The sequence below is a fragment of the Mesitornis unicolor genome, unplaced genomic scaffold (assembly GCF_000695765.1).
Source record: "Mesitornis unicolor isolate BGI_N332 unplaced genomic scaffold, ASM69576v1 scaffold20356, whole genome shotgun sequence".
Classification (NCBI taxonomy): domain Eukaryota; kingdom Metazoa; phylum Chordata; class Aves; order Mesitornithiformes; family Mesitornithidae; genus Mesitornis; species Mesitornis unicolor.
In genome coordinates this window covers 1-24,500 of record NW_010190552.1, presented here as the reverse complement: position 1 = coordinate 24,500, position 24,500 = coordinate 1, and the positions used below count along the sequence as shown (strand labels likewise).

General features: G+C 42.1%; 2 protein-coding genes across 2 annotated transcripts; one reads left to right on the top strand and one right to left on the bottom strand.

Annotated features, from left to right (window-relative positions):
• Positions 1-67: 67 nt before the first annotated feature.
• SLC35D1 (solute carrier family 35 (UDP-GlcA/UDP-GalNAc transporter), member D1) lies at positions 68-6,172 on the top strand (the record flags this gene model as incomplete). Its single annotated transcript, XM_010186447.1, has 11 exons — positions 68-101; positions 187-273; positions 580-647; positions 957-1,028; positions 1,558-1,626; positions 1,885-1,987; positions 2,439-2,531; positions 4,317-4,384; positions 4,728-4,806; positions 5,729-5,811; positions 6,064-6,172. Coding segments are annotated over 11 exons (865 nt in total), but the record flags the coding sequence as incomplete, so codon positions are not given.
• Positions 6,173-10,704: 4,532 nt separating this feature from the next.
• On the bottom strand, positions 10,705-23,677 carry MIER1 (mesoderm induction early response 1, transcriptional regulator). Its single transcript, XM_010186446.1, has 10 exons — positions 23,516-23,677; positions 20,821-20,953; positions 18,824-18,888; positions 18,436-18,508; positions 15,946-16,097; positions 15,290-15,371; positions 14,169-14,263; positions 13,814-13,941; positions 12,070-12,209; positions 10,705-11,030 (listed from the first exon to the last, which is right to left on the bottom strand). Exons 1-10 carry the CDS (start codon positions 23,672-23,674, stop codon positions 10,705-10,707), a joined length of 1,353 nt encoding a protein of 450 aa, XP_010184748.1. The 5' UTR covers positions 23,675-23,677.
• Between the last annotated feature and the right edge of the window lie 823 nt (positions 23,678-24,500).

The window sequence follows — 24,500 nt, the reverse complement described above, 5'->3', positions numbered from 1 at the left end:
GTGCATGACTGCTGTCCCCTCACTCCCAGCATGGATACCCCCTCTGATGTCTGCTCTCTGCCCGCAGGTTCCCCTCCTCGCTGTGCGTGGGGCTGGGCCAGGTGAGTGAGATCCCCTTGCCTGTTCCCCCTGACCCACCCCATTTTGGGGAGGGTGCCCATTGGGCTGACCCCTGCTCTTTTACAGATGCTGGCAACGGTGGCTGTGCTCTGGGCGGGCAAGGCGCTGCGGGTGGTCAAGTTCCCTGACCTTGACCGCCATGTCCCACGGCGGGTAAGACCCCTCCCTGGGGACCCTGACCCCTCTCTGGGCACCCCCTGGGCATCCTGTCCCCCTCCCTGGGCACCTGGTCCACCCCTGGGTGGGCTTTGCCCCAGCCCCTCGCCCATGGAGGCCATCACAGCCTTTTTGGCAGCGGGATGCCTGTGGGAGCAGCTTGGGACTGAGGTGCTGGGACACGTGTGGGACATTTCCATGTAATACTTCTAATAATTTGATACATACTTATTAAAAAAGGGGAGCTCCCCAGTTCTCTCCAGTCACTCACGTGGGGTGGTATCCATCTTTCTTGTTTTCCAGACGTTTCCTCTACCTCTCCTGTATTTCGGGAACCAGATCACAGGACTGTTCAGCACAAAGAAACTGAAGTATGGGCGGCTTTTCTCTGTGAGGGGGTGCACACTGGGGTCCTTGGGATGGGAGATCCAGTGTTGGTCATGCAAAAATGTACATCCATTATAAAATAACCCTCGTGTGGTTTCCAGGTGCATCCCTCTGGGTGGGGAGGGCCCCCCCACCCTGACAGGGTCCATGTAAGCTATACCTTTTTGGGTATGAGAATAATGGAGTTTTCCTATGGAAACCGAGCCTGGCTCTGCTCCCTGGGTGGCCGTGTTTTGGGAGGGGTTGTGGGGGGGGACACCTCTTTCACCTCACTTTAACCCTTTCTGTCACAGCCTGCCCATGTTCACCGTCCTGCGGAGGTTTTCCATCCTGTTTACGATGTTTGCCGAAGGATTCCTGCTCAAGTGAGTGTCCCCAGCCCCTGCCCTTCAGTGCTACCAGTGGGGAGAACTGGGAAAGCCTGATGGCAGTAGAACATCTGTGCCCTGGGGTGCTGCGTGGTCAGGGTTTGTTTTTGGCTCGGAGCTGGGTTTTGGGAGCGAGGGTGGGCGGAGGAAGCGGATGCGGGGAGCAGTGGTGCCTTCCCAATTCCAGCGACTTGCCTGGATCTGCAGGGCTGTTTTCCCGGGGAGCTGGGCCAGACTGTGCCAAACTGTGCTGCAGGCACAGTTTGGGAGGTGAAGGTGCTCCCTCACTGACCCGTGCCCAGCAAAACCTGTAACACTCCAAAAACGTGCACCTCACTGATGCCAAGTTATTTTTTAATTTAAAATCACTGAGATAATTGTCTAAAAATGCCTTGCTTTTACTCACTGCTTTGGCACGGGTGGGTTTGCTCGGGGTTTTCTCCTTCCTCGCTCCATGAGTGTGTCTCCTTGCTGTCCCCAAAACGATGCCGTGGGTGACGGGTTGTCCTCCTGCCCCCTTTTCCAGGAAGAAGTTTTCTTGGAGCATTCAGATGACAGTATTTGCCATGATCATAGGCGCATTTGTGGCTGCCAGGTGAGCTCCTGCTTTGGTGTCCCCTCTCTGTCTCACACAGGGACTCCCCAAAGCTAAAGTGAACAAAATACCACGCTATATCCCCAAAAATAGATAATAAATGCTGAATTTCCACCCCCTCTAATAGGAAAATATGTTTTACTGACCCAAATTCCAGTCCCTCCTCCTGTGATTAATATTTTCTGGCCAAACAGAGGGTGGAAGGAGTATTTCAAGTTTAGAACTTTAACTTCTGTATTTCCCCCCCCACTTTCCCAGTGCTGACTTGGCATTTGACCTAGAAGGATATATTTTTATCCTTATTAACGACGCCTTAACAGCTGCAAACGGTGCCTACGTGAAACAGAAGCTGGATTCAAAGGTAGGCAGCGCCTTGGCTTCTCACGCTTGCATTGCAAAGGGAGGAGGCTCTCCCAAAATTCTCTCTCTGGCCGGTTTGGCGATGCTCTCGGTGCCAGCGTTGGCACCGAGAGCATCGCCAAACCCTCGGGTGTCCGTTGGGACAGCAGAAAAATGACATTTGGATTGTTGGTCACCATAAAATTCATTGCAAGCTCACTCCATGGGTCTGGGTTTTGTGTGTGTGTGTGTGTGTGTGTGTGTGTGTATACACACACAGATAAATTAGTATATATATGTTTAAGATATATAAAATCATGAATATATGCATTTTTATATACATTTTTAAAGAAAACCCCACCTCTTCAGTTCTTCAATTTGGCTCACAAAGGCCCAGTTTTCAGTAGCAATATGAATAAGTTTTTATGTTTCTTTGGAAACAGCCAAAACACACTGATGTTCCTTGTTTCCAGGAGCTGGGGAAGTACGGTCTGCTCTATTACAACGCGCTCTTCATGATCCTTCCCACCCTGACCATCGCCTACTTCACCGGGGATGCGCAGAAGGTAGGGTCCTGTCCCCCCGAAAAGCAGATTGGGTTGCGTGGAATGTTTTACTGTTACAATGCACTTTACTGTAACTTAACCTTCTTACCTAAAATATTCAAAAATGAAACTGTAAAGTAGTTTATTATCCCCAAATTTGCAAATATGGACTGTTCAGGGCCTGAGGAAGGAGGTTAGGGTAAAGGGCGGCAGAATAAATACCCCAAAACGGCATCAGCAGAGTGTAACTATCAGCCTTATGTCGGATTTGACACCCGTGGAGTTGCTCCATTCAGGCGGGGTTTTTTTTTTTTTTTTTGCAATGCTTGAGGAATGGGGAAGTGCAAGAGCAATAAGTGAAAGCAAATATTATTTAAAAGAAAGAAGTGGAGTATTTTTAGGATAAATGGGTTTCTTTCTGTCCTTCTCTCTTGCCGGGGCACTGGTTGTGGTGAGTTGCTCTGGAGGTCAGTTTGCCTGTTCTGCCCCATCTGGGCAGGGTCTAATTTTTGTGGTTCTGTGTACTTCAAATTTATATTGTATTATTTTATTTATTGATTATTATTACACTCATTTGTGTGCAGCTCCATGCTCAACTGGCTTTTCTGAGCAAGAGCCCTCACTTTCCATGCCTGCATGAGCAGGCATCCCCCTCCGTGGGCAGGGAAGGCAAAGGATGAGGGCTCAAAGTGCCCCCCAGCCCCCTGTGGGGGTACAGACCCTGTTTGCCCCCCAGCCCTGTGCTTTTTCCCCCCTTAGGATCTTAATGAGCAGTGGCCGAGGTAATGAGCTGTGATTAGTGAGGAGAAGCGACCGCAGGGAGGTGAAGGTAGCTCAGACCCTGCCCTTTGCAGAGGGCGACTCAGCGGGAGATTTTTGGAGATAAAGCACTCGTTTATAAGCAGGAGCTGGCAGCTGGGGAGCCAAATGTTGCTCTGTGCTGCACTGTGCAGCCTCTGTTTAGCCTGTGGAGAAATTACCTTTTTTTTTTTTTTTCCTCCCCCTGAATAAACTTCTTTTTTCCCTGCCAGCAGCCAGGGCAGACAAAGATGTGCTGTGCTGGGGCTGCTGCCAGGAAATACGGCGTTTGCAGTCCAATGAAAAACCCTCTTGTGAGGGGCTGAGGGGGGCTGCTCTGCCCTCACCTCCTCACAGCATCATTGAGGATGGAAAAGACCTCCAAGATCAACTCCAGCATCAACCCAACCCCACCATGGCCACCAAACCATGTCCCCAAGTGCCACGTCTGCACGCTTGCCTGCAACTGGCAAAAACCTGGGTTCAGCTGCACCAAGTGTGGCTTTGAAACAAACGAAAACCCCAAAATCCCAACAAAAAAAGGCCCTACCATGAAATCCAGGCTTCCCTTAACTCTTATGGTGCTGATAAAGTGGTTAAAACCTTTGACTCCCCTGGGTTGTGCTGCCAAAGCATTGCCGTTTGCTCTGCTGATTATGATGCTCAGCGAGGGCTTTCCTTGGCTTCTCCCCAGCACTTACTAAATCTAAATGTGAACTTTTGGACAACAACGGGCCAGGAAATGCCTTTGCTGGTTCCTCCCACTTGTAGGACTGTTTCTCACTGCTTTTTTCCAGGGGTGCTGTGCTGATGGGGACATCCAGCCCCAGGATGTCGTGCTGGGCTGTGTTTTACTTTGTTTTGGGTTTTTTTGCTGCATTTTGCTTTGTTTTGGGTGTTTTTTCCTGCTGTGAGGTGAAAGCCGGTGCCAGGGGGGTTTGCACCTTGCCTTGCTGTGAATCACTGTGTTTCTTCCTCCTCTTGACACCAGGCTGTGTTTCCTTGCAGGCGATGGAGTACCAGGGCTGGGCAGACACGCTCTTCGTCCTGCAGTTCACGCTGTCGTGTGTAATGGGGTAAGGACTGTAAGTAGGATCTGAGTGTAGTAAGTAAGGTGTAAGTACGATGTAAGGGTAGTGCTGTGGGGGGTGCTCCCTGTCTCTGAGGGCATCCATGAAACCAGTGTTTGGTGCAGGGGAGGCATCGCTGTTGCAGAAATAGAGCATTTTGGTGGCTGGAGCCCTTCTGGGTTCAAAAATACCAATAAATCTCTAGTCCTAATGAGGGAAAATTATACCAATCATACCAAAAAAGCGTTGGTACAAATCCCGCTCTGGAGAAGCAGAGAGGGGATGCTGAGCTGTGTGGTGATGCCCAGAGTGTTTTTCCCAAAGCTGATGTGGGCCCTTCCTCCCACAGGTTTATCCTGATGTACTCCACGGTCCTTTGCACTCAGTATAACTCTGCTCTTACAACTACAATAGTTGGCTGCATTAAGGTGAGTCGTTTTTCTGTAGATTTGCAGACTCGTTAAGGTTGGAAAAGACCTCCAAAATCATCCAGTCCAACAACCCCGCCCCCTATGGCCACCAAACCATGTCCCCAGGTGCCACATCCACACGGTTTGTGAACCCTGCCAGGAATGGGTACTCCACCACTGCCCTGGGCAGCCCCTTCCAGTGCCTGACCACTCTTTCAGGGAAGAAATTTCCCCCATATCGAATCTAACCCTGCTTTGGCACAACTTGAGGCCATTTCCTCTCGTCCCATCATTTGTTCCTGGGGAGAAGAGACCGAGCCCTCCTTGCTACCCCCTCCTTTCAGGAGCTGTAGAGGGGACAAGGTCTCCCCTCACCTCCTCTTCTCCAGGCTGAGTCCCCCCAGCTCCCTCAGCTGCTCCCCATCATTTGGGTGCTCCAGATGCCTCCCCAGCTCCATTGCCCTTCTCTGGCCATGTTCCAGCCCCTCAATGTTCTTGTGAGGGGGCCAAAACTGCACCCAAGTAATGTGTTCATTGCAGGGCAGGGTCTGGAGCAGAGACATTCTGGGCAAGTGCGGTGGCACTGATGTAGGTCCCTGCATTTGGCATCCCCAGGTTAATGAGGTGGAAAACACCCAGAAGCAGTGGTGATGCTCTGGGCCATCTCATCCCAGCGACTCCCATTGCAAAAATCAACGTTATTCTGGTGTTAACACCAGTCTCGAGATTGGGGAGAGCGTTGCAGCCCAGCAGCCAAAGCCCCATTTCTCAGCAGCTCTAAAACTGCCCATTTTAAATCCAGTATTGCCACCAGTTGCTTATTTCATGCTGTCTGCATCAAGGCTTTCATGTTTCCATGTTGCTTTAATGCATAGAGCATACATGTATATGCATAAATAGAAATTCATGCTCTTGTTCTTCAAATCTCATTCCTTTGCAGAATATTTTAATAACCTATATTGGGATGTTTTTTGGAGGAGACTATATTTTTACATGGACGAACTTCATTGGTCTAAATATCAGGTAAGCACCTTTGCAGTTATGATTTACGAATTAAAAATTGCTGTGAAACTGAGCAGGTTTGACCAACCCAGTGCTTCTTTCCTCGCTAGGGCTGTGGGGAGCTTCCAGTTTGGGGTTGCTTTAAAGCTGGGAGCATGCACAAGTATATTTTAGCAGCAAATTTATGTTGTTTTTAGAGTTGTGTATCTGAATCATGTAATTAAGGTAGCAAAAGGAGTATGTTTTGGTTTATTCCACATCCCTGTTTTGCAGTATTGCTGGAAGCCTGGTGTATTCCTACATCACCTTCACAGAGGAGCAAATGAGCAAGCAGTCAGAAGCGGGCATCAAGATGGATATTAAAGGAAAAAGCTCTGTGTGACCAAGCAGAGGCTTTTTTTCTTCAAAAGCAACTGATTTCTGTTCAGCTGATCACGGGCAGAGCGTGGGAAGGAATTGGGGGTGCCTGCCATGGAGTGACGGTGATGCTGCTCTTAATTTGCACAATCGAGATTTGCTGCCTTTAGAAAGTACTGGGAAGATGACTGGCTGCAGTGATGAATATTTCAAATTAAGTCTGATCGGGAGGAATTAACGGGTTTCTGATCATGCAGGGATTTGGGACAAGTGGTGTGTGTGTTTGGAGCACAGAGGATCGTGGCAGAGCTGAGCTGTACCTGGAGCAGCATCGGCTGCATCTCAGTGTGGCTCCTCCCAGGGATGCTCAGGCCGTGGTACCCAGCACTGATCCGGCCTCATGGGGCAGGGATCACCCCCAGGATGCTCCCAGTCTGGGCCAAAACCCCTTTGCTGAATGCTCAGCGCTCTCTGAACTTACACTTTAATTTTTTTTTTCCTATTAACCCACTTCTAAAGCTGTGTTTCCCCTCTGTAGTTTCAGAGCTGTTGTCCCACTTGGCCTGGAAAAGGAGATTGAGCTGGTGCTGGTTTTGGCAAGGTAATAGGAAATGGGGGAGGAGGTGGTAACTTTGGCCAAGCCCTGGCCCAAAGGTCATTTTTTTGATGTATGAAGTCATCTTTGGTTTGTGGCCTGTTAAAAGAATGGGGTTTTTAATATGCCAGGCAGTGTTAACTGATTTGTTTTTTAAAGGTTGTCTTACACAGCACTTTGTTCTAGGTGTCTCCTTGGATTGTCTTTTGGTTTAAAAAGAATTGTTTATAACTTTGGTTAACAGAAACTTTGGTAAAACTGTATGAATGTTTTATACACTTCCCTTTGGTAACCAAGAAAATAGCTTCCATAGCCATAATTTGTTTCTGGAAGGTATTTGCTAAAAAATGTACTTGCTGTTTGGCAAAGCTACATTTAACATTGATGTTTTTATACGTGATGGAGAATTTCGGCGACAGCGCTGCAACAGCTCGCCTGCTCCAACAGAAACATCTGCAAATCCCCCTTTTTTGTCATGTCGCTGTGCTGAGGCATTTGCAGTGAGGATGTTGAGGATGTTCTGTCACACGGTTTGATTTTTAATGATTATTTTTTTGAATCTACTGGTTAGATTTATTGTGCAAAGGGGAAAAGATTTTTAAAGCTTATTATTTTGTTTGTAAGAGTGCACACCTCTGTGTGGCATACACTGGGCAAGCCAACAGAGTTCATACAGCAGTATTTTCTATGCTATTAATTGACTAAAATTTTTTCTATTATCAAATCTATTTACAGAAATGACCATTTTAGCAATTAAAAAGGTGACCTTTTTATTTGAATGTATGGTGGGCTTTATATGTCGGTCAGTAATGACAGCAAAAGAAAAAAAGGATTTTATGTGCCTATGTATTTTTGTACTGGCTTCAAATAAAGCAATGCCCTTCCCTCGGCTTGTGCCTTCCCTTGCTTCCTCCTCTGGAGATGATAAAAATGGAAAAAGAGAGTGAGATCAACCCAATTTTAGGGGAAATGAAAGAAATGGTATTCTGTTTCATGGCAGCAGTAAGAGTGTTACTACCATGCTGCTGCAGCGGGTGCTGGCAGCCTCTGGAAGCAGGAATAGTATTTTACCTGCTGTTTTGAGCAAAAAAACGCAGGAATTTTTAAAATGCAGACAGGATGCTTATAAAAATATTTTAATAAGCCTTTCCAGGATTGCAGATAAGAAAAGGGAATTACTAACAGTGCAAAATTACTACATGAAAAAATAATGTATTCAACTAGTTTTTAAGTTGTGTGTGTGGTTGGTTGTTTTTTAAGTATCAGATTTAATCCTTCAGCAAGGATTTATGCTGCTGAACTGGATTTTCCATTTTGGCTGCACTCTTAAAGCATTTGATGCATCCAGGACCTCTGCTCCAGCTTCAACTTGTCATGATAGTGGTTAAAAGCCATACACAAGCGTCACAGGAATTTGGGATCTTTTTGATGCAGTTTGGAAACAAATCCAATCCTCCTGGGCTCCAACCAGTACCAACAGCTTTGTAAATGAAATCCAGGTTACTCAGGGGTTTTAAATAGCTTTAGTAGTGCAATGATGACATTATCAAGTTATAGTGGCTGCATGTCTAAGAACACGAACAAAGTATTGTAGAAAACAAACACCAGCATGAACAAAATGTAAATTATAATTAAATATTCTTAAAGTCTAGCTGAGCAGTACATAGGTGTGGGTTATGGAATGTCAGGTCTCATCTACCTATCACCAAAAAAAGGTAAAGTTAAAAAACAAAGCAACATTCCTGAAAATATACACAGTGTTGTATTTCACACACAAGCCTGAGACAATTTACTTTTATAAACTTTCTTATAAATTTTTGGAAGTTTTTCCACCTTGCAAACAGAGCTGCATAAAAATAAAACTGAAAATAGGACTCTGGTGGCAAAGACTTTTTGCTGGAGCATTGCAGGCTAGAACTGTATCAAGCCCAGTTTTGAGTGATGGAGGCTGGGATACTTTGGGTTTCTGTTAATTAACCAGCTGGTAAAATTAACTGCAATCATTAATAAATGGATTAATGCAGGCCAGACCTTAGCAAACCTTAGGGAGGTGCTGTGCAATTCCAGGCAGATGTGGGCTGGAGCAGCTGGGACACACTGGTCACCACATTTCAGGGCAGAGCAGGGTCAGATGCTGTGGTCCCTCATTACGGTGCTAGAGCTGCTGCATCCCCAAGGTTGGGCTCCTCAAGTCCAAGCACATGTGGTTGAAGAAAACAGAGCAAACAAACACAACCCAAAACATTGGGTTGTGAGGTGGGTACAGCAGTGTCACACCAGAGGGCTGCACATTGCAAACTGCAATCAGGAAGACGCAGAAACTTGAAGTAAAAAAATAATTGATTACAAATTAACACCATACGTGTATAAATTATACAAATTAACAGGTTTTCAATATAGTAGACATGTAGCTGTGGCTTAAACAAAAATTAAAACCCAAACAGTGGTATTGAAAATCCTTCTATTCCATAGATATAACCTCTACTTCAACAACTGTCAAATTATGCCAATGGGATGGCAAGCATCACCCCCTCAGGTTCATTTATACACAAGTTTTGTTTCTTGCATTTTAATGTCAAAAAATAGGTATCCATACCTACTCTGGCTTCTTCCACATGTGAATCTCTATATACTGCATGTGTATATATGTGTGTAGGTGGTGGTTCTGCTCCTGAAGTACCTGTCCCTGTAAGGGCTTGCCAGTTCTCTGAAATTCAGGCTCAGCCCCAGGTCGCCGGCTGCTCTTCCAATTTACACCTGCACAGCTCAGGGAAATGCAGGAGATGATGGAGAGACTGAAAATAAACTGATGGATCATCCAACACCTGATCCTGGCCAACAAGGTTTAGGAAATGTAAGCATCTGGCCCACATGAAATTTATCTGAGCTTGAAATAAAATAAGAAAAATGCATAATGAAAGCAAGAGAATTTGTGCAAGGCAAGCATCATGCTTAACAGATTTTTAGCATTGCTATTTGCCATAAAACAGAAGAAAAGTGTTTTAAAAAAAAGTCAAATTACTTCTAACCATTCTTGATGATGTGTACTGTTCTCTGAAAAGAACATAACCTGTTGGTGACTAATAAGCATAATTTTTAAGTCAATTGGTTTGGTTTGGGGTTTGTTTGGTTTTTTGTTTTCTTTTTTTTTTTAGAAAAGACTTCAGCAAAATAAAAGGAAGCTGACATTAGACTCAGGATATCAATTCTCTCATAAAAGTTTACCAACTGTACAAGTTAAGAAAATTATACAAGCTTTTGTTTTAAGAAAGGACAGTTCAGTCGAGACATAAGTACTGTAAAAATCTTTCAAAGGCTACAAAGAAATCTGGAAAAATACAGAATGTATTTCTTTAGCCCAGATAAAGAATATGGAAAGACATCACTGATGTCAACAATTTTACATATACAAACCTGACCTGGTTTATTTAGTTACCTTTTAAAACTTCTATATATAAAAATAGTTGTGCTCATAACTTTCAGGATTCATAAGGGTTCCTTAGCAATGGGACAACACTTCCCCCTTGCCTGCTTTGTGGTTCATTGTAACTTCCTGCGACATTTGAACCAGCCCCCTGCTAAAAAATACAATGTTAAAATAGGATTTGTTCACCTGTACAATGCTTCAATGGTGTATTACACACAAGTGGTTTTTTTTAATATATTAGGCTGGGAGTATTTTTGCAGAAACTCACTGATTCGTATCTCAAAATATTTTTTAAGAGCCTTAAGAGTTCCCTGAACTGTTGCCAGCTCTGAGAAAAGGAATATTCTCCTGTTGCTTTTCAGCACTGAAAAAAACCATGATCAGATCTGAAGACTCAACCAGAAGGCATTAGAAAAAAAAAAAAAATCTCTCAGCAGATTGTTTTATGGAACTGGATTTTGTAAGGTAACCCATCAACCCTGAAAATTTTAGACACCCAAAATTTACTCCAAAGAATAAAATCAGCTCCTAGCACTCAGTCATCCAATGTTTCCAGTTCTTCAAGCTTCCCATGTGAGTTTGCTTCCTGGAAGAACTCTGAAGAGCCCGGACTCTCCTTTCCATTGCTGTTAATTCGTCTGCGTTTCAGAGGTCTCTCATTTTTCTCTTCAAAATCATTCTCATTTCTTGAAGCTGCGTGAGCAAGTTTGGGGTCAATGGAAAGGTTTTCAGTTTCATACCCATTGGTATCCAGATCCGCGTGAGGTGTTTTCTTGCCGCTGGCAGGTCCATTTACGTGCAACCCTTCCGTTTTTGCTTCGTCTTTATTTGGTATCTCGCCTGGCCCATTAGCAGACACCCCTGCATTACAGAGACAAGCCGTAAGGAAAAGAACAAATCCATCATCAAGTCAACAAAGCAGAAGTCTTAACTTGTCCCACTGAACAAAAATCCCAGTATTTTTCTCTGTATCCTCACTGTGTGATGAAAAAGTGATTTATCTGCATAAAAAGGACAGACTTATCATGACAGAGTTTGTGCGTGCTGCATGATAGCCCAGTTCTGTTATTTTCAATACCCTGCATGGGACTCCTCACAAAGTTACACACCTACACGAGCGTGGGGAAGGCAATAACAGACTGCTTATGTTCAAAAGGAAGATTCTAGTGGAGATTTATCTTCAATATGTGACCACTAGCTAAATGCAAATGTAAGTTTTTTTAAGAATGTTTTCAACTTAAAGCTGCTAATGTCTTGGGAAATATTTAAGACTAAAACAGGCTTGTTTGTCTCATTTTTCTTATAATTAGTGACAATTTCTGCCCCTCTGCTGTGCTCTGGTGAGACCTCACCTAGAGCATTGTGTTCAGTTCTGGGCCCCCAACACAAGAAGCCATGGAGGTACTGGAGCGGGTCCAGAGGAGGCCACAGAGATCCTGAGGGGCTGGAGCAGCTCTGCTATTCGGACAGCTGAGAGAGTTGGGGCTGTTCAGCCTGGAGAAGAGAAGGCTCCAGGGGGACCTTATTGCGGCCTTCCAGTTCCTGACAGGGTCCTACAGGAAAGCTGGAGACGGACTTTTTACCAGGGCAGGTAGCAACAGAATGAGGGGGAATGGTTTTAAACTGGAAGAGGGGAGATTTAGACTGGATATTGGGAAGAAATTCTTAAATGTGAGGGTGGTGAGGCCCTGGCCCAGGTTGCCCAGGGAAGTTGTGGGTGCCCCCTCCCTGGCAGTGCCCAAGGCAAGGCTGGATGGGGCTTGGAGCAGCCTGGGCTGGTGGAGGTGTCCCTGCACATGGGGATTGGACTGGGGGGACTTTGAGGTCCCTTCCCACCCAAACCATGCTGTGATGCTGTGATTTGGGAGCTCTGTTGAAGAGTGCCAGGGCAGGCGCATACCGTTCTGGTTGCTGCTGCTGGTGGTGCTGTCGTCCCGCTCGGACTGGCTGGTGCTGCTGTTGGAGGCTGTGGGTGGAGGGGATGGGGCTCTGCTGGATGCAGCACTTTCACTTTCATCCAAGAGCCGGTCCATGTAATCCCTGCACAACAGAAACAGCACCTTCAGCACTGCCCTCACCATGCCAAGGATTGGTGTTATGTGGAGTAAAATATTCCCTGCTTATATTGCCAGTGTGACCAATTCCCACTGTATAACTTCTGCAACGCACAGATTTTTTTGCAAAGTTAACCACTTTAAAATCTCCTGTGCTTATTGGCCCACGTATGGGCTTTTCACAGCACCTACATATTTGTGGACCAATGACTGCAGCCAGATTATACAAATTCAGGCTGTGCTTATGCTAAGTCTTACGCTATGTAAGATGGTGCACACGCAGAAATTTCAATGTGCTGCGATGCTGTGGGCTGTGTTTTCAAGGCGATGCAGGTTTCTACTAAGCTCTTGCAATCTGCTGCGGCAGCAATAATATACCATTAAAACAAGTAAGTTTCATGTATATATAACCTCAAAAGGGGTGAAGTCAAAAAGCAAATTAAAAGCTTCAGAGTTAAAGACATTTCTGCATCTGAAATCTATCACAGTTCTACAATATAGGTCACTAATAGTAAATCTCTTGTGAAAGCCTTAAACAAACAAAGCTGGTGGGTAAAGCCCTTCGACGTGTGGTATTAGTCTGGATTAACTCCCGAAACGGCACATCCTCACACGTCATTATTCTGGGACTGATACTGCACCCTACATTCCCACATCTGTTTGCAAAAGCCTTCAAGAAATGAAAAGTACACTAAGGACACTGCTGACCACCACATCCAGGCAACAGCAAACAAATCAGAGAATAAGCGATCAAAACCCCAAAATGTCTACTAATTTGGGCACAAACGGAGAAAAAAACCCAAACAGATGGAAGAAGACGGGGAGATGGACAGTCCCTGAGAACTGGTTAAGAAAATCCAGCAGCTCTGGGTGCCTCTCTGTAACAGTTTACTTTATGAAATAAAGCAACTTCTACTGTGCTACTGCACATTCACTTCAGTGGTCCAACACACTGTTCTAAACTCTTTAAAGAAACAATAATATTAAAAGAATGATCAAGAGATAAGCCAGGAATGAATGAGAAGAAAAAAATAATAGTAAAAAAGACTTGGAGAACGTCAGCTTTTTCAGCAGGAAGAGTGGATACTAAAATCACAGCATTGGAATGAAGGGCAGAAGATGACCTTGGCAGACGTGAATGGGGAAAGGAGTTAAATACACCCAAAAAAGCCCTACTATAGGGTACTGTGTGGCCAGAATTCTCGCCAAAAAATAAATTTCAAGAATATATTTCAGCATACACCACAAATCCCACCCAAAACTTGTGACTAACACCTTGTATCAAAGATGTATTTCATCAAGTACTTCAAAAATTCCACATATTTGCAGAAATGTTACAGCTGTGAAACACTGAAACAGAAAACAAACTCAATTAAATAGCGTTTCACTGAAAAGTGTTGGCTTTATTCCAAATAAATGTATTTTAGAAATGACATTAAAAGCACTATATTATATACACCTTGGCCGTTTTCCTGCTGCAAATTGGGACTACGCAATCCCTAGGTTGCAATTTCAGTTCAGATTAGAGCACTATAAAATAAAGATTTAGATCCAAAATGTAAAAACGCATAAAAATAATGCACATCTTACGTTACGCCAGGATGAAGGTTGTATTTCTTTTTTCCAAAGCGGGTCTGCTGCGCAAAGAAATCGTAACGCTCCGATTTCTTCCACATGTAATAAAATGCTACACACTCACCAACTGATCTCGTTCGTACCTAGGAAATACGTTGATGAATTTAAATACCTTTTTGGCACACAGCTCCCATTAAAATTCCACTCTGAGTTCACAGCCACATTTATAGAGGATTCTGGACTTGGCCAAAGCAATTTGGACATATATGTAGTAAAAATTAGAATATAGTCATTTGTGAAGGAAAATGAGGATGAGAATTTATTTACAACTACATTATTTTAAAAAGTGTAATTTAAAATCAGTGTTTACCTTATTTGCTTGAATCACATGAAAATCCTTGCCATAGACTTTCAGCCCTTGTTCAAAGTTCCTGCACTCTTCCTCTGTCCAAACAGATAATTCTTCTACAGCAAGAGAATGGAATAAAGAAAATACTTAACAAAAAAAGCACATGAGCAGTGAAAGGAAACTTAAGTCACAGAAAACATAAGCACTATTCAAGTTTCTTCCACCATCTGCTGACTAAATCACCACCTCCAGAAATTTCACTTACTTATATAAAAATAAAAATCTCCCTTCTAGTGAGTAGGTGGAAAATTCGTCCACCTTAAGTAGCTACTTCATAGGGACTGTTAGCAACTGAATAAACTCCTAATAATTTTAAGCCATGCTTCTAAGTACTTAACATAATTCAGCCTTATTGATTCTTAAGGTGATGAATAAATAAGGTTTAAAATAGTGGGAGAACAAACAAATCTTCTCGATTTGAACCCTCTTGTCCTGTGATTCGCACACTAAACTCTGGAGAAGCCACAGGTCTGAAAGCAGAACCAGCAGATCGATGCACGAGGAAAGTAACTTGTGCCTTCTCTTACTTTCTTGCTCCTTTGAGTACAAAGATCAATATAAAACCAGGAAATGCTTAGGGCTCCAAAAGTGGCTTTAAGACCAGGGTCTTTGTAGTGTTACACTTTGTTAAATAAAAGGTTTGGATGCTCATTCTCCCCTATTTAGAATTGTGAATTATTTCATTATGTGTTTCATGTTTGTTCCATTAATTTTGATGTCTGAGGTGCAGAAAAACCCAGAACAAAATGCCCAAGGAATGCACAATTCAGTTGCTAAGAAGTAACTTTAAATTTTAACTTGTTATTAAAGTCACAGATATAAATATCAAGCTCTACTGCCAGGAAGTAATTTACACACCTCTTTCGGGCATGCATCTGTTAATACAACATCTGCTGATTTCATTTTCTCAGAGAATAAGAGATTCACTGAAGGTTGCATTTAAATGGGCACTGATACGTACGGCTCACACGCAGTCAAGCTGAAATAAAGTTTCTGAGTCTGCTGATAGCAAAACCCCAATACCTGGGTAATAATAAAATGAGAGCTCACCAATACAAACTTAACTTGCAGTGTATGCTCACCTCTGGCTGCTTTTACATTAAATCTCAGCCTTCGTAATGATTCTTCAGTATCAAAATTGCACTTAACCAGTTCATACAAAGCCTGGAAAGGTGAAAAGACACACATTGAACATTATAGATACCACTCACTTCATGTTGTGCCACAGAAGCATACTTAGTATATCACTAACACCTATTTAAAAAGATTTAAAATAAATACTTTGAATGAATGTAATATAATTTAAGCCAGCACAAAGACATTTCCTCTGTTTAAATTTCCAAATCTCTAATTACATAACCAAGAATATATCCAGGCAAAGTATTTTAACATTTTAAACCATTGCATACATTTGTAAAATTGATAGAGGTTTTTCTGTATGAAGAAAAAAAATAAGTATGCATTCATACAGCTTTAAAAGAATCTGTAACTGAAAGAACAGAACCCATTCATTCACCATTATTTATATATAAAATAATGCACTGATGCATAAAGCAGCATTAAGCCTCAGTTAATGGTTTAGTATTTGAGGAGAGGTAAAAATCCCATCAATATTTCTACTTCCACAAGGAGTAAGAAAGCTGTTTCAAACACAATTTTAATTCTTGGGAGTAAAATGAAATAGAGGGATAATTCCTCCTGTAATATTAAACTACAAATCCTCATTATTCTTACAAACCTGCTCGTTGTCTTTAATATGTGATCCTTCAGGAATTGCATCTAAGCCTTTCTCATCACCCATACGCCTCGACGCTTCATTTAGGAACTCGATGACTTTATCCTCTGGTAAGAGGTCGGGATTCCACAGCAGCTGGTCATCGTTTTCATACACTGAATACACCACACGAAAAAGACACAAGCTAAAATAATACAGAATTTTATTCTCTCTTCTTATAAAGCTAATGATTGCAAGAGCTTGGAAGATCATCAGGGCACCAACATTAATCCAAAATGCACACAAGGACAGGTAAAAGATGTGATCCAAATGACTGATACAGTACCTCATATTATCTTCAAACCTCTGGCATGATCGATGCTCCAGATTCTAGAACCCACTTATAAAAGGAAACTTCGCTAATACTTTCCTACTACTTCCAAGAAAAACTTTCTAAAACAAAATCATTCAGGTAAAAATCGCTGAATTTTAATACTACTGAATCTCTACTGTTTTTTCAGAGCTTTTGCATGACCTTTCAGACCAGGGGAGTCACTGTAAACTGAAATTAATGAGAGAAACACAGCCAGATGATATATCCTCTGAATTATCTCCCATTTTTATTTCTGAAGAGCCTACAAGTTTTGCAAGATTAAAATACTGGTACAGCAAAATCAAGTAAAATTCAGGTTATTAAAAATAGTAGAATCAGGAAAGTATCCAGACCTTGCCCAGTCTCCAAGGAAAGAGAACCTTACAAAAACCAGCAAGAAATTAACTTTTACATTGATTCCATTGAGCACCTTCAGCAAGAGGAAGGAGTGAAAGTGTGGGAAAGCACCGTCACCCGTGGAAGGGGAGATACAGCCCATCCTGTGCAGGTAGGGAGGTCTGAGTGGCAGATAGATGCGTCTCTGCTTGAAAATAGTTAATTTTTAACGTGAAAGTAGGCTATAAATAAAAACCCAAAATTGGTAAGGAAAACTGTCTTGCAAAGAATGGCAGCTCCGTTTCATGAATGACAGTCTTTGGAAACAGCTTCCAACAATCTTCCGTGCGCTTTTTGTTTCAAAGGCTAATCCCAATCTGATGTTTAGTTGGTCATTTAAGAAAAAGACTTTAATTATCTTGGGATGCAAACTCCAGCAGAAGCAACAACTCTTCTCAGTGGAGAACCGATAATCTGGTTTAGCCACCCTTAATGACGCAAGCGAAGTGCACGGCAATGCTGTGAACAACAGCAGTCACTAAACCTCAAAGCACATTTTCATTTTCAGCACCATCTATTTTTCAAATCCAAGCCTTCTGAAAACATTTGGTTTAATTTTGCAGCTTTTTCATAACCTGAAATGTTTTAGTAGCAGCTAATTTGGTCTCCAGGCATACTCTGAGAGCCAGTCCAGTGTAATTAGCTCAGTGTAGATTAAACAGTCATTTCTTCCTCACCACAGCGTGTCAGAACATATTCTGAAAAACAACCAGGTTATTCAGCAGAGTCCGAGCATTTTTGTGCTTTTGCTGACAGGACTGGATATGACAGGACAGGCCTTCTTACTGCCTGAGAATTTTACTATTAGAATTTCCCCTTCATTAGAGAATAACTCAGATGATGGGACATGCACATGAAAGTACTAAATACATAGTCCCAGACATTTATTTATGCTTCATTAATATTCCAGTTGGAGTCTGGTCAAAGATTACATCCAAAACGCAGCAGAAAAGTGGCAGAAGATATGAACCTCCGCTGGTACATAAAACCAGCCCTAGCACAATCAGTGAAAATTTAACTTTTCCCCTCAGTGGTTTCTGCCCATGACGTAGGTTCTCTGCTCCGCAAAGAGCACTGCGCAAGACCATGAAAATCTGTTTTATACAGGTTGCTGCAATGCACAAAGCAGCTGTACCTTTGTTATTATTGGAGGCCAGAAGCCATTTAGAGCTGAGTAAATACGGGGAAAAGCAGGCGCCCAGTAAAGCGTAATTGACTGCATCTCAGGCAAACGCACAGTTCAAGCTCTATTTTCAGACAGAAGCAGGAGAGCGTGCAAAGAGCAACTTCTTCACAGCTAAAAAACAGATGTTTTCTAATTTGCCACTTTCTGGTTTTAATGGAAGCTCCTGACTTCTGATGTAGTTTTAAATTACTCTGGCTTTAAATTCTCTGGCTACCAAGTCCAGAGCTGACAGAATGTGTTGGCTTCAGTGTGATCTACTTTGTTTTAGATGAAGTAAATCCACTAGGTGAAGAGGTGAACGTAAACTTGTGTACGTGACCAAGTTAGAATACAAGGGTTCAAGAGGCAATAGGCCAGCAATATGATCTTTCTTTTCCCCTTCCAAGACTCAAGCCCTGATGGTGAAGCACAGGACAAAATATAGTTTGAGATGATGGCTGAATTTTTCACTTGAATGAGCTCTTTTACCTTGTGAGGCACATGACAGTAAATCTTTCATTTCTCCCCATTAGGAAATAATCTCAAACACAGCAATAATGGTAACAGTGCAAAGTCTCACCTTTTTCATTCTCTCTGTATTTGCATGTGCCAGCTGGAATTTCAGCTTGAAACATAGAGCCCACCATGATTTCCTGTTTTGAAATAACAGAAACAAGAAGTGAAGCAACCTCAGCCGTGATGCTGTGTGTTAGCAAACAGGAGAATGATCACATCTTCTTTACCCCTTAAAACCCTCATTGTTCAAAATCTAAAAATACTGTTAACAGGCACTATATGGAAATGGATTTTTTACTATGTGGGGAGGTCTTAAACACATCTTACTATCAAAATTTGTGTATTTATGAGGAAAAACTGGAAAGGATTTGGGTGATCTACAGAGCTCAGAGTTACTAGGTAACAGATCAACTCATTATCCACGAAATACAGGCTTTTAAAAAAATATTTACCTTTTTCCAGTCTTCTGAGGGAATATAATCTTCATCTTCTTCAGATTCCTCTTCTATTTCACTATCTACAAGAAATCATTCAAACATTTACACAAAATGAGCTGTGTAATGGCATTTTTAGTGACAATAATTCCAGTGGCAATGTTTCAGTATTGACAGCTTTAAAAAATGACACCCAAATGTCCACCTTTGGAATGGCTTAAGATACACAACAGGCTCTGCAAACTTAAGGCACAAATCCCTCCATTAATTTTACTACCACCTAATGAAAATTTGCTTTCCTCCCTCAGCTTTGAAGCAGTTGAGAACATCCACAGCCAATTTTACTACAAACCGTTACTTCCCGACAGCATTTTTATGTGGATGTTCAGCACCCACATGTGAGTTTTGACACCATTTTCATGAGCTCCGAGCTTAGTTCCTGCTGTTCCTTTTCCCTCACAGCAGCTGGCACTGAATTTAAGACTGACTGCAGCACAAGGCGCAAGCTATCTGCAAGCCTGCTTTTCTCAGTCTTACTGGGATTTAGTAGGCTTGGATGTACTGCTCAGAGATGCACAGCAGCATTTAAAATAGATTATATTGGATAAGGGCTGACAAAAATTTAAAGCTCTTTATGATACAGGCTAGTTGCCTTTTGCAATGTACTGCAAGCAACTGCAGTATCTGGTTTATGTATAGCAAGTGATAACAGCAGCGCTAAAATTATTTGTACATAAATTACATTCTATACACAGCTCAACAGCGTAAAAAAACCCCAAAACATAATGCAATACACTTGCAGATATTTGCAATCTTCTGCACAGCTACACGCTGAGGCCCCTCAGCATTTTCAAATTAAAATAAACTACAGATTAGAAAATGGCATTTCACAATGTCATGGCTAATAAGTATCAGTGTAAGGTATTGTAAGGAACATTTGCTTTAACTTGTGTTTGTTAAAACACTTTAGGAATTCACACATCAGCGACAGTCACTTCCATCAAAGAAAGGTAGAATTTCTGCTGCCCAAATGGCCCTGCAGATAGCTCAATCTAAAAGGTTCAGATCCCATTAATTAAGATTGCCACAGAAATGAGAGTTGTCTAAGGGGACAGCTAAGTAACACAAGCTCAACGGTCTCAAATGGATGCAAACTCAATTTTTAAACAAAACAAGAGAGAAAATAATCAGTCCACAATGCTGGCGACAGTATCAAAAGAGGAATTCTTGAAGCAAATTTTCTTCATCACTATCTCTCCCTTCATCATTCCAGGTTTAACAACCGATTGGCCTTTTTCAGATTTTACTGTTTTTGTTTTCTGTAGTGGCAATCCTGAAGAAATTCAGGGGTCTGTTTTGAGTACAGTTCAGTTTTTACTTTCTCCTCCAGCTGGACTCTAACCTTCTTTGAGGGAGCACATGAAGCAGTGTCACGATAATCACAGCCCGTGCAGCAACTAACTACTTGGAACAGCGCGTTTCCTACTTCTGAACATTTTCACCTGTGTCCTCAGTGTGAACTGGCAGCCGAAACTACAACAGCAAGGTAATCCCGTAACACACAGCCGTTTACCACAGCCAGGCTCCACGGACGAGAACACTTTTTGGAAGGGCACATCCATACAAACCAGTTTGCAGGGTCATGAACTGGACTGATACGACACTCGGAGTGGTGTCGTGAAAGGGTCTGCACTGTCTGAGCGCCTGTTTTCTCAAAACTGCAGAAATTTCAATTTTTCCCCATATGTAATCCTTGAAGGAGAGACAATATCTACTGGCCTTATACAGAGTCCCTGATCTGCAGAGAAGATTTAGCATCCAGCTAAAAATAGGACTTTTTTGTTGCCTATTATTTTGAGCATAAGGATAATCAAGAGCAGTGTTGTGAAAGAGAAGAAACAAATGTTTATAGGTATCAACATGCACATTTCACCAACAGTGAATACTACATTAACTGGAGCTTTTTAACCTCAATCACACTGAGATTATTGTGGTAAGTACTAAACTGTACATACTTGTATCAAAATATTTACATCGGCGAGGGCGAATTATCTCCTGTGGATCTTGAGAAGCACCAGATGGTGCTGGGTCGTCATTAGATGACTGTGTCTCATCTTCCTGACCTGACGAATCTTTTATGGTCTCCTCCTTAAATATAAAAAAGCAATCATGAGATCACGTATCTCTTGTATGTGACAAACACTATTTTGGTGATTTTTTTTCAAAACTGTCAATATATCAAAACCAAGTATCTTTTACCTGACTTGAAGTGACTGCATAGATTGTGGCTTGTCCAGACTGAGCCACAGCGAATGTGTAAACACACCATATTCTCATATCATATATTATAATTTTTATATATGTATGAAATATAATAATAATATATAATGCATTAAAATTAATATATATAACATCATATTCTTTACACATATAATGTGTAAACACATCATTTACTGACCCGGATTTTAAGCAGATCAATTTAGCACTCAGACCCTAACATACAAATCAGAAAGACAAACCACATTCAGTATCACGCCCGGTTTTTTTAATCAGTCAAGCAAATCACTGCAGTTTTCATTTAATTTCACTTAACTTTAAATTTTACTTCGGTCTTTAAAACCCTTCCTTATGAATTTTCAGTAAAAATATGAGGAATTATCTACTGGCTATACTTTTCTCAATCAAATGGAAATAGTACCTCCCATAAAAATTAACGTCATTAGTGTGGTTCAACCCCACAGGAATAGCATAGCAGTAGACTCGAGTATGTACATTGAGTCATTAAAAATTAGATCAAGTTTATTAGAAGATAAACCACAGCAACTATGGAAATTATCAGAATAAAGGAAAATTAAAAGGATAAGGGTTAAAAATATATAATAGTGTTTTCTATTTCAGTGCTTGTCGTCAACATTTTTAATGTGTTTTCTGTGCACGTGCGTTAAGCACTCATATTACTGCTTCTAACACAGCAGCATTTGGCCCAGCACATCTCCGTGTACCTTTACCAGCAACCCGAGCGCTATCACGTGTGCAGCTTAAAGCAGATTAAAAATAGAAAACAGCTAAGTGCAGCAGAGCTAAATAAGCCGTAGAAAGATGAGCACTTGCAGAGAAAGCTTGAATGATTTATACAATCCACCCCTGCAGATGTATTTTACTATTTATTAAGAGCATGCAAGCATTTCCCAGCTCTGGTTCGTGTACCCTAAGGCACGCCAGCATCCTGGGTTAGGAATTGAGCTTAGAGCCCACTCCTCCCCATAACTTGTTTCAGTCCTATCAAAATTGGGGTAGAAGAGGTGAAAACGCACATTTAATTCAGCCACAGTGCAATCAGGCTAAACCACAGGCTGTGTTTATGGTGCCAGGCTGCGAGCCCTCGCTGCGGACAGGCAGGGATACGCTCGCTGCTCAGGATGCTGCAAAGGGTCGGGACCCTGCGGAGGGACAGAGATGACTCCTCCTGCTGCTAACAGCGGTGATGGACCCTCAGATTTTACCCATTTAAGAGAAAAGATAGGAATTAACTCAAATCAGCTGGTAGCAGAATTGGAGAGTGACAGAGCAGGTTATGAGATGGATGTTGTGTCAGGAAGCAATCAAGGACAGACACAAGAAGAAAGTGAGACTTTGGGAACACCACCATGCACGACAAAATAAACCACTTTTTTGCCTTGTTTTAATTTTGCATACTTCATGTTATGCAAGTTTATCCCCCTTTCCAGCTTCTTGAACCTTTTTGGATGCATCTTTCTTCTTTTTGAACTATTCAACCCACACAAATAGCAACCTTATACAGCATCTGCCAAGGGAGTTTGTAAATCCTAAGAACTTCATTTTCTGAATAAGATGTATCATTCTTCATCTCCGTGTTGCATACCAGAGATTCTAAAATGGGTAAGGTATCAAAGAACAAAACACACCCTGTTTAAAGGCAGATGAGGTAATGCAACTGCCATTAATGCCTAAGCTTTTTTGTTCCTGACAGTACAAAGGGTTTCATATTTTAATGGCATTCAGGATGCAACTGTGAACAGAGAAGGTGCAGCTGTGCCCATGACAGGCCAGGATTGCTGCAAATATGTACGACATGCACAAGCAGAAAAGACTTCTAAAAATCTGAAAATTTATTTTAAGAGCACCCAGAATGGGATTTTAAAGATGCTAAGTTCAAAACTGTACATTTTGCAAAGATATCTGAAACATTAGATTCAGTTAACAATTTACGTACAGCCAGGGCTGTCGAGCTGAAAAAATACAATTTCAAATGCTGAAGCCTGAAAACTTGCACCAATCTCCAGTACTCAGAGACACATTTAATTCAATTCCACACTTCACTGTTCAGTTTCAGGAGATCAGCTTTTCATCTTGAAACAAGTATTCAGCCATATCTATAAAGGTGCCTTCAGGCATTTAATACTTCAGTTTTGAAGCTAGGCTATTTCTGAAGGATAATTACAATCCCTTCTTGCATGATGCTATACACATACACGTACCCTAATTTGCCTCAGCAACAGTCCAGAATGATAGGGATGAAATGAAGAGAAATACAGATGGGTAGTTAAGAATAAACATCAGAGCTCAGTACACAAAGCATACAAAATCAACTATATTACGAGTTACTTCTGCCATCATCTGGCATCTTGAGCAGTTTTCTGGTACAGAACGGCTGTATTAAAATAAATTTCAAATAATGCAAACACTTACTTTGTTCTCCCCACTACAGCCACTGTTGTCATCATTATCAACATCGTCATCGTCTTCTCCCTCCTCCTCTTCCTCTTCATCATCTTCATCGTCATCATCTTCTTGGAGTGGGATGGTCCCATCATAGCCGTAACGGCTGAGCAGCTCCTGGATCGGCATATCACTTTCCTGATAAACACCCAAACAAACGGGGATTTCAACAACAATGTGCACTTTAAACATAACACAGCAAAACCAGATGGATGGTGATCATGGATTACAAGCATGGCCACTCCACAAGGAATGGACAGGCAAAATTCAAAGTTTCGGCTCCTAAGAAAAATGTGTTCCCTTATTGGAATATATACCGGTATTCAATTTACTGCCCCAAAACTACTCGAAAAATTGCAGTATTTTGTACATATTTGTGGAAAAAAACAGATAAAATGTGTGTGAGCAGCAACTGCTCCACACAGACAGTTAAGATATTGGCAGTTTTTGCAGGCAGGAGCTTGTCCGAGTGCGAGGCAGGGATTTCTGCAATGCCTCCAAGAATTCAGCAGAAAAAGGACCAGACCTTGCAGTACCTGGCTGGAACATGGAGTTTAATTTCATCTGGGGAGCTGCACTACAGGGACAGCTCTACACAGCTCTGCAACCCTGGCTTTGAACATAAAATTACACAAAAAATGCACCTCTCTGTCTCTTTGTGCCTCTTCTCTTTCTGGGAAAAACAAAAAATGAGGCGTTGGATGAAGGTGAGGGATCATCTTATATTCAGGTAAAGATGGTAGCAACGTTTACCAATCCATACACAAATGGCCCACATATGGTGGACATATACATACGGTCTACAAAACCATCCACAGCTGGAAGCAAATCTGCTACAATATGTGCAAATTAAAAAAATCTTTGTATTTACAATGCTGGTCTGCTCTGAAGAGACATTTCAAATGATACAATTAGTTTTCAAATTTACGGCATCCTCACGGCTAAACTGAGGAAG